At 43.9% G+C, this 16,912-nt stretch overlaps 1 protein-coding gene across 1 annotated transcript; it reads right to left on the reverse strand.

Moving 5' to 3' along the window:
• Positions 1-6,362: 6,362 nt before the first annotated feature.
• On the reverse strand, positions 6,363-16,085 carry LOC146342968 (vomeronasal type-2 receptor 26-like). Its single transcript, XM_084808675.1, has 5 exons — positions 15,795-16,085; positions 14,580-15,443; positions 14,007-14,234; positions 12,886-13,012; positions 6,363-8,132 (listed from the first exon to the last, which is right to left on the reverse strand). The coding sequence occupies exons 1-5, from the start codon at positions 16,083-16,085 to the stop codon at positions 7,231-7,233; spliced, it is 2,412 nt and encodes an 803-aa protein (XP_084664801.1). The 3' UTR covers positions 6,363-7,230.
• Between the last annotated feature and the right edge of the window lie 827 nt (positions 16,086-16,912).

Consider the following 16,912-nt stretch of genomic DNA (forward strand, 5'->3'; position numbering starts at 1 on the left):
TAATCATGTCTATAATGAAGAAGAGAGCGGCGGCTGCAGATGCTGCCGCCATTTGCAAAGCAGCGCGAATGACAGCAGGTAGGTGCTCGGTTTCACGCACTGTTTGTGGGGTGAAGGGGCAGGAGGCTTCATTCTGCCACAGATTTCAGCCTCCCCGAGATCCGTGGTGGAATTCTCTGACATCCCAAATCAATATTGCAATGTGTAGCTGGTTAAATTCTTCAAACAACGGTACTAGGGATGTCATAGAATTCCACCACGGATCTCGGGGATGCCAAATGCCAGCGCATTTGGCCCCCTGAAATCGGTGGCGGAACGGTCTGCCCCCCACACCCCACTGGGATGAGACTTACCTGGGGCGGATCTTCCTGGTGGCGGCGGCTGTGGCGGCCGGTCTTCCGACAGGCTGCCACCGCTGCCATTTCCAGTAAAAAAAAAGTGATAGGCTACATAAAGATTTACATAGACTATCATGGCTAAGTTTTTTTTAAAAAGTGATAGGCTATGTAAATGTTTACGTAGCGTATCATGGCTGACTTAAAAAACAAAAACAAAAATGCGCATACGCAAATGGCGGCGCCCATTGGCTCGCCATTTGCGTTCCTTATTTTGGCACGTCTCGTCTACGTAAACATTTACGTAGACTACGGCAAAAATAAGGGGAACGCAAATAGCGTAGCGTCTAAATGTTTACGCAGACTAGATGTGCCAAAATGAGGAACGCAAATGGCGGTGCCCATGGGCGCCGCCATTTGCATACGCGCGTTTTTGTTTTTTTTTAACAGCCATGATAGGCTACGTGAACATTTACATAGCCTATCATGGCTGACTGCAGGGACACAAACGGCAGCGGCTACGGCCGCCGCCATTTGCGTCCCTGCTAACCAGCGGCCGGATGTCCGGCCGCTGGCGGAGCCGGCCAGCGGCTCCGCAGAATTACTGCAGAGCAGAGCCAGGCAGCCATGAGTCGGGGGGGGAGGGATGGAGCACCTCCCCCCCAGCAAGATTTTCGGGGGGAGGGATGGAGCGCCTCTCCCCCAGCATCAGTATAATCCGTGAACAGGTAAGTGACTTTCGTATATCCCTAGTTCAGAATCTGTTTTTTAAAAGGCAATGAAGTAAGTGAGCTGGAGGAAGCCCAGGGGGCTGTCCTTTTCCTTCTGAGTGGCTGTGAGCTCACCAGGTGCTCCTGGGAGCTCCACCTGAATTGGCGTGGGGGCGGCCTGAGTACTCCCAGCAGCTGTGTGGGCAGGAAGCTTCAGTCTGTTTCCTGCCTCCAAGCTGAGCAGAGCAGAGCAGAGGAAGCTGCTCCAGCTGGTCTATGGGCTATACAAGGAAACAAGCTCCGAGAGAGCAAGCAAATAGGGGGAGCAAACAGAAGTTAGCCAGGGGAGTTCGGCAGGGGAGTTCAAGTGGGAGTCATCTAACTTACTTACTTACTTATTTATTTATTTATTTCAAAAATTTCCAGAAGGGGAAACTGCTGAGGTGAGGGAAATGCAGTAGCGGATACTCCTTGGAAAACAGTGACAGGAGCATAAGAACTAGAAGCGACGCTGCGCCAGTGGAGGCAGTGGAACTAGGGAACCATTTCCAGGTACTTGAGGGTGAGACTGGAGGACAGCCTGCAGAGGAAGAATTACAGGGTGACCTGCATGAGAGCCAGCAAGAGGCTGAAGGTCAACCAAGCAGAGGCGATGAAACCCAGGCCTACAACAACAAGAAGAGAAGAGCAGTAGTAGTGGGAAACTCCTTGCTGCATGGGATCAAAACCCAAGTATGTCACAAAGACCCATGGACTCACCAGGTACAGTGTCTCCCAGGATGATGGATTAGAGATGTGACTAATGGGTTGCCTGCACTCATAAAGCCCACTGACAGGTATCCCTTTCTTCTCGTCCAAGTGGGAACAAATGATACAGCCAAGCAAAGCTATGAAGAAATCATGTCAGACTTCGAAGATTTGGGCAGGAAACTCAAGAAGTTTAGGGGCCAGATCGTTTTCTCATCCATTCTTACAGTAGTTACAAGAGGTATAGAAAGGGAAAGAAAAATACTCCAGGTGAATGACTGCATAGGAAGGTGGAATTGACGAGAGAGTTTTGGATTCTGGGACCAGGGGCTATACTTCCTGGAAGATGGACTGTTGGCAAGGGATGGTTTGCAACTCACAAAGGCTGGGAAGAATGTGTTTGGCCACAGCATGAAGAACTTTATCAGGAGAGTTTTAAACTGAATCCTATGGGGAAGGGAGATGTAAAGTTGGGGGTAACAATTGACCAAGTCTCATGCTCTGCAACGGCAAGAACAACTCTAATAGTGCTCAATAACAGTCTTCACAAACATGTAGGAAGAAAGCCAGACGATGAAGCACATGGTCCTTGATGTCAATATACTAATTAGGGATGGCGGAGAATTTCTCCACAAATCTTCAGGAGGCCGAGCGCCGAGGCATTCGGCCCCCTGAAAGTGTTGGGGAAATTCTCCACCGCCCCCCCCCCGGGATGGGACTTACCATGGACGAATGTCCCTCTCGGCGGCGGGTCCCAGCGGCAGTTCGGCAGCGGTTCGTCGGGGGCAGGGGCGGCGGCCGACCTCCCGACCTTTGCCGCCACCGCCATTAGAAAATAAAGAAGTAAAAAAAACACACACACACACCCGTGATAGGCTACGTGACAATTTACTTAGCCTATCACGGCTAGATTTCCAACGTCAGCCGTGATAGGCTACGTAAATCATCACGTAGCCTATCACGGGTGACTTCGGAGGGGAAAAAAGCGCATACGCAAATGGCGGCAGCCCATGGGCGCCGCCATTTGCGTTCCTTATTTTGGCACGTCTAGTCTATGTAAAGATTTACGTAGACTACGGCAAAAATAAGGGCAACGCAAATAGCATTCCCTTAGTTTCGCCGTAGTCTACGTAAATCTTTATGTAGACTAGACGTGCCAAAATAAGGAACGCAAATGGCGGTGCCCATGGGCCGCCGCCATTTGCGTACATGCTTTTTTTTTCCAAGAGGAAAAAACAAGAGGAAGAGGAAGAGAAAGGGAAGTGGGGTTGCAGTATATGTTAAAAATACTTATCACTGCACAGAAATGCAGGAGGATGAGCTTGGTAGCCCCATCAGGAGCATCTGGGTGAAAATAAATGGAGCAAAGAATAAAAGGAACGTGGTGGTCAGAGTCTAAAACTGGCAACCCAATCAAGGAGAAGACGAGGATGACACTTTTGAAAAGCAAATAGCCACTGTTTTAAGGAAGCATGATGTAGTAGTAATGGGGGACTTCAATTTCCCTGATATTTGTTGGGACAAATTCTGCAAAACATTGTCCCTCCAGGAAATCCCTGATTGTATGGTGGATAACTTCCTCCTCCAGAAAGTAGATGAAGGAACTAAAGAATTGGCTGTCCTTGACTTGGGAACTACAGACCAGTTAGTCTGACATCAATCCCTGGGAAAATTCTGGAGCAGATGATAAAGCAATCCATCTGGAAGCAACTTGAAAAGAATGCAGTGATTACTCAAAGCCAAGATGGATTTGCCAAGAACAAATCCTGCCAGATGAATCTGATCTCATTTTTTGATCAAGTCACACCTCCCTTGTGGACTGTGGGAAAGCTGTGGACATAATATACCCAACTTCAGCAAAGCTTTCAACAAGTGCCCCATGATATTCTGATGAGCCAAATAGCTCAAAGTGGGCTTGATGAAACAATGATCTGGTGGATCCACAGTTGGCTACAGAATGGGACTCAAAGAGTGCTTATCAATAGGATCTTCTCAAACTGGGGAGAGGTAATGAGTGGCGTATGGCAGGGCTCAGTCCTGGGCCCAGTGCTCTTCAACATTTTTATTAGGTTTGGATGAAGAGGTGCAGGGAATGCTGATCAAATTTGCAGATGACACAAAATTGGGTGGGAGAGCCAATACTTTGGAAGACAGAAACAAAATTCAAAGTGATCTGGATAGACTGGAGCGCTGTGTTGAAAATAACAAAATGAAATTTAATAGAGATAAATGCCAACTTCAGCACCTAGGGAAAAGAAACCAAATGCACAGTTACAAGATTGGGGATAAGTGGCTCAAATGGACTACAAGCGAGAAGGATCTTGGAATTTTTTGTCCATCACAAGCTGAATATGAGCCAACCATGTCATGTGGCTACAAAAATGGCAAATACAATTTTGGGCTGCATTAATAGAAGCATAGCTTCCAAATCCCAGGAATAACTAGTTCCCCTCTACTCAGCACTGGTTAGGCCTCATCTGGAGTACTGTGTCCAGTTCTGGGCACCACACTTTGAGAAGGATGCAGACAAGCTGGAGAGGGTTCAGAGGAGAGTAACAAAGATGATCAGGGGACTGGAATCAAAGCCCTATGAAGAGAGACAGAAAGAACTGGTCATGTTTGGCCTGGAGAAGAGAAGCCTGAGGGGAGATAGGATAGTGCTCTTCAAGTACTTGAAAGGTTGTCACAGAGAAGAAGGCCAGGACCTCTTCTTGATCATCCCAGAGTGCAGGACACAGAATCATGGGCTCAAGTGACAGGAAGCCAGATTCCATCTGAACATCAGGAAAAACTCCCTGACTGTTAGAGCAATACGGCATTGGAACCAATGGCCTAGGGAGGTGGTGGGCTCTCCCAAACTTGGAGGCATTCAAGATGAGGCTGGACAGCCATCTGTCAGGGATGCTCTGACTTGGATTCCTGTGCTGAACAGGGGTTTGGACGCGACAATCTCATAGGCCACTTCCAACCCTACTAGTCTATGATTCTGTGATCTATGAAAATGTCTTAACTGTTTTAATTATGGGGTTTTATTCTTTTATATTGTTGTTCACCACTCCAAAATCTTTGATCTGAAAAGGTATATAATTATTATAAATAGATAAATAAATAAATAAATAAATAAATGGAGATGTTTAATAGCGTAATAGAGCCCTGCAGAAAGCCATGGCATAACTATGTGACCCACAATCTTCGAAGGCAGCTCCACGAACAGCACATTGGAGTAGTCCAATCTGGACGCCACTAGCACAAGGATAATTCAGGCAAGGTCCATCCTCTCCAGCTAGGGCCGTAGCTGGTGTACCAGCCTAAGCTGGTGAAAGGGTCTCCTGGACACTTCAGCCACCTGGGCTTCCCCCATTAGCAGAGAGTTCAGGAGGACTTGCAGACTATACACTTCATATTTTAGGTGGAGTGCAACCCCATCCAAGACCAGTGGTAAACCTACCTCAGCAGTAGTTGGTTTGCCAACCCACAGTACTGTACTTCCATGTTATCTGAATTAAGTTTCAGCCTGTTCACCCACATCCACCCCAATACAGCCTCCAGACACTGGTTCAAGTGTTTGACAGCAATGTGTAGATGGAAACAAGAGGTAGAGGTGAGTATCATGTGCATACCGATGACACTTCAGCTCAAACGTCCTCATGAATTCCCCCAGTGGTTTCATGTAAATGTTAAAAAACCTAAGGGACAGGATGGAACCTTGTAGCAAGTCAAAAGCAAATGATTGTGGGGTGGACAAAAGTCCTAGCACCATACAGAAGTTGAATAGCATGGCAAATACAATAGAGGTCTATGAAACCCATGGCATAACTGTGTGACCCACATGCTCTCTTGGCCCTTGCCCATCGCAGCTTGTTTGAGGAAGCCATGGGGGATTGGCCATGGGCATGTTGGACAGATCATAAATAAGAGCTGTGTAAGCAAGAGCCAAACTCTTCTCGCTCCACTGCCTCATCTGGGAGAGGGAGAGGGAGAGGGAGAGGGAGAGGGAGAAGGGGGAGGGAGAGGGGGAGGGGGAGGGGGAGAGAGGGGGAGGAGTAGGAAGAGGCATGCAGTAGCCAGGCACGAATGAGATTCCATAAAGGCTAAAGCAAAATTTGTTTCCATAACCAAAAAATGTAGCAAGAAAGACCAAGCGCAGTGATGGGGTAAACTTCAAATGGAGACCCCACATATTATTGACAATTCATAGCAGAAGTATATTAATATATGACGAAAATTAAAATGGAGGGGAAGGGCTATTCTGAAACCAAAGAAAAAAATGAAACTATGTTGTCATGCAGGCAAGTAAATATTGGTAATCCCATACAATGACTGATTAATCATTCAGGGTAGCTGAGAGAGTTAAAGTAGCTTATATTCAGAAAGAAGAACTATTTAAAAAGGTGAGTAAATTGCAAAATGAAGAAAAGAGGGTGTATGAGGCTGGAATGCACTACCCCCTTACCTGGGAGTAAGCCCGATTGAACTCAATGGACTTAATTTAGAGTACACATGTCTAGGGTTGCACAGTAAGGTTTCTATGTGCACAAGCCTTAATCAAAAGGGCAAACATTGTAAAGAAATCTGATTTAATGCAGAAAAGAGAATAATGACAAAATGCTGAACAGAGGTCTGTCCATTTCACAGACATATGAAACACACATATTGAAACAGCACTGTGGCAGAGGTTATTGAGAATGTTGTCTTTACATTTTATGAAACCCACAGCCCGCCAGGGTGCCAAATACATAATCGATTATTATATAGGGAATTTCACACAGATCTTAAAATATTGCTTAGTCCAACATTTCAGGTGGAAGGGCAGTGGTGACCTTGACAACAACACAACAGAAAGGTCATTGCCCTCTTCCCTTACAAAGGTCTCTTCACAAGTCGGCATTCTCTTTCACAGCTTCACAGACTTTCTAGAGAATATGCACCTTCATAGTAAAACATTTGCATTTGTAGCTGTGGGAATCAGTGTTCACTTCCAACAGGCCATGGTGTTTATTGTTTTTGAATGCAGGGAATCTAGACTTTCATGACTCATCATAACACATGACTAATATACATCACATTGAGCATTTTTAAGTTCTTGCCAAGTGCCTGCTCTCTGACGATATTGACGTGTAAGGCTCCCTTTCTGAACATACTTAAATTCTGTTCTATTTCATCCTGTTCTCATCATATAATTCTGGTTCAGGTCATTTCTCTCATCATAATCCCTCCTATGTCATACTGTACTGAACATGGCTCCTGAAGTACAAAACACCTAGAGCTGAGAAAGGAAGTTGCTGAGCTGGGCTGATGGGGAGATTGAGCAGCATCAGGAACTCAGTGGGGAATGATGTACATATTATACAGTTAATCTTATCATGAATTGTTTGCCACTAAATTAATTATCCTACCATCAAGATAACATTGTGAAACAAGAACATTACACAGATCTTTTAATACTTTTGTCTCATTAATTGCTTCCTGTTGTTCAACTCAGGTCTCAGCAGAATGATGTAGCATTTGGGGGAAAAGATGCAACCTAGTAATCCAGCACTGGAGCACGAGATGGAGAAGATCTCCACAGCCACCATGTCTTTTCCTCTTGTGCTCAGGTAAGTGGGAACAAAGGAGACCCACACACTGCAAAACACCAACATGCTGAATGTAATAAACTTGGCTTCATTGAAACTGTCTGGTAACTTGCGGGCCAAGAATGCCACAATGAAGCTGGTGATGGCCAAGAGGCCCATGTAGCTGAGGACACCATAAAACAAAGCCACTGACCCTTCATTGCATTGGACAATGATTTCTCCATTTCCTGAGTGCATGTCTTCATCAGGGAATGGAGGAGACTTTGCCAGCCACACAGTGCAAATACTTGCTTGAAGAAGTGAGCAACACAGGACAATACAGTTGGCCTGTCTTTTTCCTACCCACTTCCTCAGGTTAGACCCTGGTCTGGTAGCCATGAAAGCTACAACCACAGTGATGGTTTTGGCCAACACACAAGATACAGCCACTGAAAAGATGATGCCAAAAGTTGGTTGTCGGAGAAGGCAGGTGACTTTCCCAGGTTGGCCAAGGAATAGCAAAGAAGTGATAAAAGAAAGCAGGAGAGAGATGAGGAGAGTGTAGGTGAGGTCTTGGTTGTTGGCTCTGACGATGGGAGTATCTCTGTGTTTAATAAAAATCCCAAGCACCAAGGCCGTGATCAGAGAAAATGAAAGAGCAACTGAGGCTAAACTGACCCCCAGAGGTTCTTTGTAAGATAGAAAACTGATAGCCTTAGGAATGCATTGATCTTGATCCTTGCTTGGATATTGATGGTCCGGACATTTGAAACAGTCATCCAGATCTAAAAAATGGAAAGAGGCCCCATTTCAGCACCACTTCAACTCATGGGCTACTCTCGCTCTGCCTCCCATGAAGATGTTGTTGCTCATGCTGACTTCTGACATCTGTTTGAAGCATACAAATGGCCATGTGAAAATGTATTTTAATATTCCCTCCACTATGCTTATTCTTATCAATACTGCCCTGGCATGAGTACCCTTTACTGGGTCCCAAAGATCCAATGGGAGATGACCCCAGTATGACAGATAAAATGTTTGAGGCTAATTGTAGATCATGTTTCAGAATATTTATGGAAACCTATTTCCCTTTTTCTATGTAACTATTGTCAACATCTTGTGAGATTTGCTGAAGCCAATCAGGCATCATGTTGGAGCAGAGAGATAGTCAGACATTGTACTGCACATACATGCACCCTGCATGTGACTCATTCAAATAGTTGTGACCATCTGTACATACGTTATCATACATGATTTGTCTTGGGTACTAGAATTTTTTTTATAATCCAATGTACGTATTGAGTGTGCAGCTTTATCTGGATAGATTGAATTAATGTACATCTTGCTGAGTGAACTGATGGATATGTGTAGATGCAGGTACCCCCTCCTCCACACCTCCATTTTTCAGAGTAAGGTAATTGCCCACATTTTATCTGGGGCTGCAGTTTGGGGTTGGGATGAGTCTCTAATCATCAAATTGGAGGCCCTTCAAAATCGATTTCTTAGAAAACTTTTACATCTGCCCTCCATTAGAGCTCATATCCACTGTGTCTTGATTAATTACTGGAGAACTTTAAAAGAATCTTCTGCCCGGGTTCTACCTAAATTATGTTATCAACAGCTGTTAAATTGTACATTCTGGAGCTCAAGATATTACAATTTATTACAATCCTATTTCACCTCAGTGGATGAATTTTCTACTCTGAACTGGAAAGAGAGGCTTCGTCAATGTATCTTTGGTTACAGTGTTTCCCTGGACAGACAGGCTATTAAGAATTCAAAATTATCAAAATGGTACAGGTTTTACAAATATGAGCACTGAAGAGCTGCGAATTTGACAAAGATTACTTTCCCAAAACTTTGGCAAGTTTTTACAGCTCTTCATTTTCAAACTATGCCAAGAGCAATGATGAATGACAGATATTCTCAAATTGCTCTGGCTCAACCTTTATGTATGTGTGATTAGGGATGTACAAAATGACTTACCTTTCATGGATTATGTTGATGGTGGGGGGGAGGCATTTCATCCCTCCCCCCAGAATCCTGGCTGGGGGGGGAGGAACTCCGTTCCTCCCCCCAGAATCCTCGAACAGCCAGCTGTGCTCCGCGGCAGCTCTGCAAAGCAGTCGGCCAGGCCCGGCCTGGCCAGGGCAGAGCTGTCCGCAGCCGAATGTCCAGCTGCGGAGGACTTGGTTAAAAAAAAAAAAAAAAACGCGTACGCAAATGGCAGCGCCTACGGCCTAAGTAAATCTTTTACATAGGCTAAAATGGCAAATCAAAAGGGGACGCAAATAGCGCCCACTATGCTATTTGCATTCCCCTTTATTTTTGCCATCATAGTCTATGTAAATATTTACGTAGATTAAGACGGTAAAAAGAAGGAACGCAAATGGTGTCGGCCGTAGCCGCCCCCATTTGCGTACACGCTTTATATTTTTTAAACCCACCCAACCATGGTAGGCTGTGTAAAGATTTACGTAGCCTATCACATCTTTTTTTTTTTTTTTTTACACAAGCCTGGAAATGGCCGGAGCCGCTGCCGCCCGGAAGATCCGCCCCAGGTGAGTCTCATCCCGGGTGGATCCGCGGGGGGGCGGGGGGGCAGGCCGTTCCGCCATGGAGTTCGGGGGGCCAAATGCACTGGCATTCGGCCTCACCGAGATCCATGGCGGAATTCTCTGACATCCCTATTTGTGATGCTTCAGAGATTGAAGACCTACCACATTATTTGCTGTCCTGCCCTTTATACTCTGAACCAAGGTCTGAATTTCTGGGTTTTTTTTTCTCTTCTCTGTGCTGTAATATTGTTCCAGATAAAAGATCCTATCTTTTGTCTGATATAGATCCCATCGTAACTCACAAGGTCCATCTCTTTGCTTTGACAGCATCGAGAATTCATTCAAAATTCATTTCTGACAATGCAGTTGACCGTTTTGGGGATGCCTTGTTTTAATGATTTTATAGCTGTTTTAATTTTCAGATAATAATTATCCATTTAAATGTGGAAGCAGTATATTTTAAATAAATTTAAATGAATTTTGAATAATATGCTGTGCATATATCTTAGTTCTAATAATTTTAGATTTGACCTCATGTTGTATCTGCCCTAATATCTTTTAGTTCTTTAGTTGATTTGTATATGTGCACAGCCTATGGCCCACTACATAATAAATGGAATGGAATGGAATGAAATGGAGAAGTTAAGTGTTTAGGCAGTAATTAGGAAGAGGTCACTATCCCTGATCTCTGCTGTAGGTTTCTTTGAAGTGCAAGTAACCCCTCTCCCCTAGTACTTAGGGATGGCAGAGAATTCCACCATGGATCTCGGTGAGGCCGAATGCCAGTGCATTCAGCCCCCAAACTCCGTGGCAGAATGGCCTGCCACCCCCCGCCCACCCACGGATCCCCCCCGGGATGAGACTTACCTGGGGCGGATCTTCTGGGCGGCAGTGGCTCCGGCGGCGGCTTCGGCGGCGGCGGCTTCGGCGGCGGCGGCAGCGGAGGCTGGTCTTCTGACCGGCTGCCACTGCCACCATTTCCAATGTTGAAAAAAAAAAGACGTGATGTGCTACGTAATTCTTTACGTAGCCTATCACGTCTGACTTTAAAACAAAAACGCGTGTACGCAAATGGCGACGGCTACGGTTGCCGCCATTTGTGTTCCTTATTTTGGGCCGTCTTAGTCTACGTAAATATTTACATAGACTAAGACGGCGAAAATAAGGGGAATGCAAATAGCGTCTGCTATGCTATTTGCGTTCCCCTTATTTTCACTGTCTTAATCTACATAAATATTTACGTAGACTAAGATGGCCCAAAATAAGGAACGCAAATGGCAGCGGCCATAGACACCACCATTTGCGTACGAGCATTTTTTTTTTTTTTTAAGTCAGACTCGATAGGCTACATAAAGATTTACGCAGCCTATCACAGCTGACTACAGGGAGGGAGGGAGGGAGGGAGGGAGGGAGGGAGGGAAGGAAGGAAGGAAGGAAGGAAGGAAGGAAGAAAAAGAAAGAAAGAAAGAAAGAAAGAAAGAAAACTACTAAGAAATAGTTGAATTGAGAAGGGGGGAAAGAACAAGGCAAGGCAGGAAACTAAAGTATTCTTTTTTATATTTTTTTATGAAGAAAAAGAAAGAAAGAAAGAAAGAAAGAAAGGGAAAACTAGTAACGATGGTTGAACTGAGCAGGGGGTAGGGTTGTGAGCCAAAAAACAAGGCAAGGCAAGGACGAAACTAAATTACTTTTTATTTTATTTTAATTTTTTTTTAATAAAGATGGTAGAAAATAAAGAAAGGCTGTAGTTGACTTGAGAATTGCTGGTTGGGAAAGAAGAAGAACAGCAAAGCTGCAGTACAATGCACACACACCACACAGATCTAGCCAAGTCAGCAACTGTAACCAGCAGCTGCCAATGTTGTGTTGCTTTGGGTGATTCCTGAAAACATTGATATTTTTTCCTCGAGGGACTCGCTGCGGTTTTATCAGGACTCAGCTTGTCAGATCTCAGTTTCCCTTAAAAAACAGTAATTATGTTAACATGGTCTTTATTCTTTTATTCTATCTGCTGTTCACCACTTCAAAATCTTTGCATGTGGTCAGGTATACAAATATTGTAAATAAATTAGTAAGTAAGTAAGTAAGTAAGTAAGTAAATAAATCTCCTCTGTGATCTCTTTTTATTCTGTGTTACCTCTTCCTGCATTCATCTCCTTCTCGTGTCTCAACAGTTGTAAGAATATGAGCTGCATGCCAAAGTTCTGCTTATCAAACTCATACTTCAGGGTTGTTTAACCAAGACCTCATAGTGATCAATATTTTTATATGTTGCAAAGAAATACACATTATTCTGATCTAAATCCTGATTTGTGTTCTATTACTAACGTCTGTCTGATAGAAGTCTATGATTTAATATCCCCACAGCACACCATGACCCTCAGTTTGAGATCTGAAAAACATGTTTCATTTTAGGAGAGATATGCAAGTATGTGATTACATGTGATTACAATGTGATGGCAATTCCTATAACTATGAATGAATGAGGCACATTTTCCCACTTAAAAAAAATAAAAAAATGACTGCACAGTCTGGCTAGCAAACAACGGCAATTTATCACTTAGAAATGAACATCTGAGGGCAAAAATGTTCATTCAAGCAGACACAGTAAACTATGTATGCCAGCTTTCTCTACATTCACGTAAGTGTTTGCAATCTCAGTTCAGATCAGGAGAATAACCAGGGGGATTTTAGATTCAAGGCATTCCAGCCCCCTCGCTCAGTGTTTTATGGTTGTTTGTTTGTTTGTAACTACAAGAAGGAGTGGAATTTTGTGGGTAAATAAGTGTGGAGGAGGGAAGCTTAAATCCTCCTCTCCTGGAGCATTGTGGTCGTGCTCCAAATCTGGGTTGCATATGCTTACAAGAGAGTAGAGAAAGCTAGCACACAGAGCTCCACCATGTGGAGGTTTAGTTTGGCCCTGAAACAACAGTTCCAATCAAGGCTGCATTACTGAGAAATCGAATACTACTTAGCCTACCCATTTTGTTTGAAATCTTCCCTTTGGGGCATGGGACACAGTCATAGCAGCAAAACTTCTCCCCTTCCTTCCTTTTCTTCTGGCTACCAGGGTGGCAGTGTGCATTACACAGAGAACGTGGAACCACCTATTCATATAAATGAAAGGAATTACGACAGAAGAAATGTACATACGTCTCTGTGTGTGTTGCCCTTTTTTTTCAGTATGCAGCTATGAAAAAGATTCAACATGTGTAATTTGTACAGGAAGTGTACCATTATTTTCAAAATAAGCAAATAGATATTTGGGGCATCAATGTTGCACCTAGTTTTGTAGCACCACTAAAGATGGACCATGGAGCACATGATACCCCTGATAACTGGTAGGGGTGGAAAGTGTTCAACAAAATTGGTGTGTGTGAAGCGGGGTGGCAGGACTAAGAAATCAAGGCAGTGGAACAGCCAGGGGAGTATAGGCCAAGCACCCAAGAGGATAACTCAAACAGTATGCCAACTCCTGATAAAGCATTGTAGTGTCATCATAGGCTGCAAAGGAAACTTCATACAGCTGAATGACATGATCCTTCAGGTAATCTGGCTCCAAGATGACTAGTGGAAAATCCACAAACAATGTGGTGACTAACCTGCTGTCAGCTGAGGCCCCTGAGCCTCTGTCACAGCTGTCACCACAGTTTGTATCCACAGCTTCCTGGTAAAGGATGGGGAAAAGATGGGGGTGATTAGACTGGGAGGAAGGAAACAACCTGCTTCTTTTCCTTTCCTGCTCCAAATCATTTTAAATAAGTTGTTGGGCATTCTGGAATGTCTCTAAAAGTTTCCAAATAAAAAAGGAAAGGGGCACATTTGTCCCTTCTTGCCACCTGATAAGCGGGGGGGGGGGGTGGCAGTGATCAACACAATCAGTGTGTGGGTGTGTGCATACGTGGGGGGGTAGGAGTAAGAATATAGGGCAGTGAAACAGCTGATTATGTTGGGGGAGGCAACCCAGAGTGTAGCTCAGACAGCATGTTAGACCCTGCTAAGGTATCGTTTTCTCATCATAGATTCCAAAGGAAACGTCATGCAGCTGAAAGAACTACCTGGAGAAAGGAAGGTCCCCCAAGAACACTGCAAAATCCATACCTGGTTAAAACTTCTGTGCCACACAATAAGACCCTCATCAATGATGAGTTGTTTTCCTTCAGGAACATTTGCTTCCACCCTTCCAACTTTAACTCTCTGGAAGGAGTTGTTTGGAAATGTGACCAAGTTCATGATGTCAAATCCACCTGCTATTTCTCTTTGATAATTAAAGGACACTGTTTCTCCAGCTGAGTTGTTAAATGAAATGCCTTGAAGAAAGGAGTGGAGCTTGTTGCAAGAGAAAACGGCATAAAGAGAATTATGGGGTAAATACAATATATTAGATAGTTTGTTTACTGATGGAAAACTGGGAGGAGGGGATAAAACATATTAGTTCACCTTTCTTTGCTGGTCTTGTTCATGTAGTTTCATCTGACAAAGCATCACTATGGACCTCAAGATTTAAATTATGATGATGATTAAATCATAGGAAGAAATTTAAACCCAGAAAACATCAATGAGTACGATGTACAACTTCATCCATCAGTCATTCTTGGAGTATAAAGCTAGATGAATTCTGACTGTGAATTATTCTGTTTACTAAAATGAATGCATCTTTTATGGAGAGCTTACCTGCCAAGGCTGCATATTTTGAAGGTCAAGCATTTTACCCCCCACCATTGCTCTGGAGTTGGAAGTGGATGAGATCATGGCATGCAAAGCATGAGCCACAGCATAGACAGCATTATAGATGCTGTAGCTGTGGCCAGTCATGTCCATTTCAAAGTGAGGCCCAGGAAGACTCTCCAGCCTCTCCTCTCCAGTACACATCCCATCGACCTTTTCTGGCACTGCTGGGTCAGGGAAGGAACAGTCAAATGCTTGCTCCCAGAAATCCTTGAGGAAATCATCTCCTTGAGTCCAATCAGGCTTTATAAGTAGAAGGAATTCCCTGAATGCGAGAAGATCCTTTGAGTGAGTTGTAAAAGAAAGGGCACCTTGGAACATCTGAAGATCCCAACCCCTCTGAAGGCCCGTTAATATGAAATCCATCTGGGTTGTCGTTATCCACACCTTTCTCCATGATGAGTTTCCCTGATTTCTAGGATCTCTTAGTAACATAAGAGTTCTCAGCCATGAAATTGCCAAAGATTCTCCATAGATGATAAATACACTGACTTTATTATTTGTGAAAGTTTCAGAAATTTTTGAGAGTGTATCAGAAAGCTCAGCCAATTTATCCAGACGGGCTAGTTGTGGGATTGCTTGTGTGAAGGCTGAACAGATTCCATTTTTGGAGAGCAGTGGCTCCAGGGTCTGCAAGAAATGTTCTCCACTGTTGTTATCAAGAATGAGGATGCCAACCCATGTCCATCCAAAGTTTTGAAGTAACCGTATAATCCCAATGTACTGGAGGGCATCATTTGGGACCATGCGGTAAATGGAAGTTGTCTCACTTGTGTCTCGCGCCTCTGGGGACCTTGAGCTACACGTGAGCTAAATGGAGATGTTTTAGAGATGGGTAAGGATAAGTCTCAATGTATACATGATTGTTCATGCAGTTGGACTTTGGACTTATAAAACTATAGCCCCACCTCTCCCCCATTCCCCCACCCCCACATTGCCTTTATATGTTGATATTGGCCAGAAATGTTTCAATTTTTGCAGAGACACTGTATCTTTCTGTCCCTCTGAATCTTGACTCAGATTCAATTTGGGGTGCTTTAGAGGAGCCCCACTTTGATCTGGACATGTGCCAAACATTTCTGTATTACCCCCATGTGTTACTTATTAATATGCAAACTGAACAGATTACCCCCCCTTCCATAACACATACAGACATCCTACCTGTGGTATTTTGTAGAAACTGAAAACATCTGCCATACGAGAAGACGTATCAGAACCAAGTCCCCAAGTGATGGCTAAGAGGTTTTTCTGGGTGTCACATTTGTAGTTGGGGACAAATCGATGTGACTTGAAGAGCAGGTCCAGAGTGGTCCGATAGGTCATCCTTTCATCATAGTAGCTGTCATAGATGTGGAGGCCGAGTGAGACATTGGTCAAGATGTGGGGATCCTCGTTGATCTGATTCACAGCAAATGCCAAGGCCAGGATGTGCTGGTAGAATTTTGTTACCATACTGCAAATAGTGTTAATTTACAACTTCAAAAGGAAAGTCTAGAATGTCTGAGTTAATTCTGTAACAATACCAGGAATACCTGTCCCTAACTGATTTAGAGTGTAAGAGGTTTAAAAAAGTGTTACGGATTTTGCTGAGCTAATGAACACTTCCCTCTGTAGCATTTATATAATTTATTGCTCATCGAAATGCCAGCTGCACTAACATAAACAACGCTAGCACAATGCCATTATCTGGCACGCTGATTTCCCTGGGAAATGGATGTAATTTATCACAGTGGTTACACTCTTTGAATACTGTCGTAAGAGCTCTAAGCTAATGGTATCATAATTTCTTAGTCTATAAGATAATGTTCAGAATCACATGAGTCGCGATGGGATGCAAGCCCACTACTTCTCAGGACAGCCTAAATCCACCCTACACCCATTTTTCTCCTACTCTCAGCAGTTCTTTGTGTGCCAGGGGAAACATTTTATCTGAGTGCAGAGTTTCTTGCTCTTCTGTTGTTTTCACTGGCAAATATTCAGATTAGATCCATTTCCATTATTAATCAACAAAGACCACAGATATAATGCCAATACACTTCATTTATCATATTAAGTACACTCTAACGGCAATGTCCAGCAGGATGCAACCACTAACATAAATTACGTTGCACTAACATAAACGACAGTAGCGCAAAGGCATTACCTGGCATAATGGGAAATGCCAGGTAATGGGAAATGCATGGGAAATGCATGTAATTTATGATTGTGGTTAGACTGTTTGGATACTGCTGTAAGTGCTCTAAGCTCATAGAATCATAGAACAGTATGGTTGGAAGAGG

This window comes from Heloderma suspectum, chromosome 6 (assembly GCF_057233095.1).
Source record: "Heloderma suspectum isolate Gila_16-S chromosome 6, 16-S_ref, whole genome shotgun sequence".
NCBI classification, from domain to species: Eukaryota; Metazoa; Chordata; class Lepidosauria; order Squamata; family Helodermatidae; genus Heloderma; species Heloderma suspectum.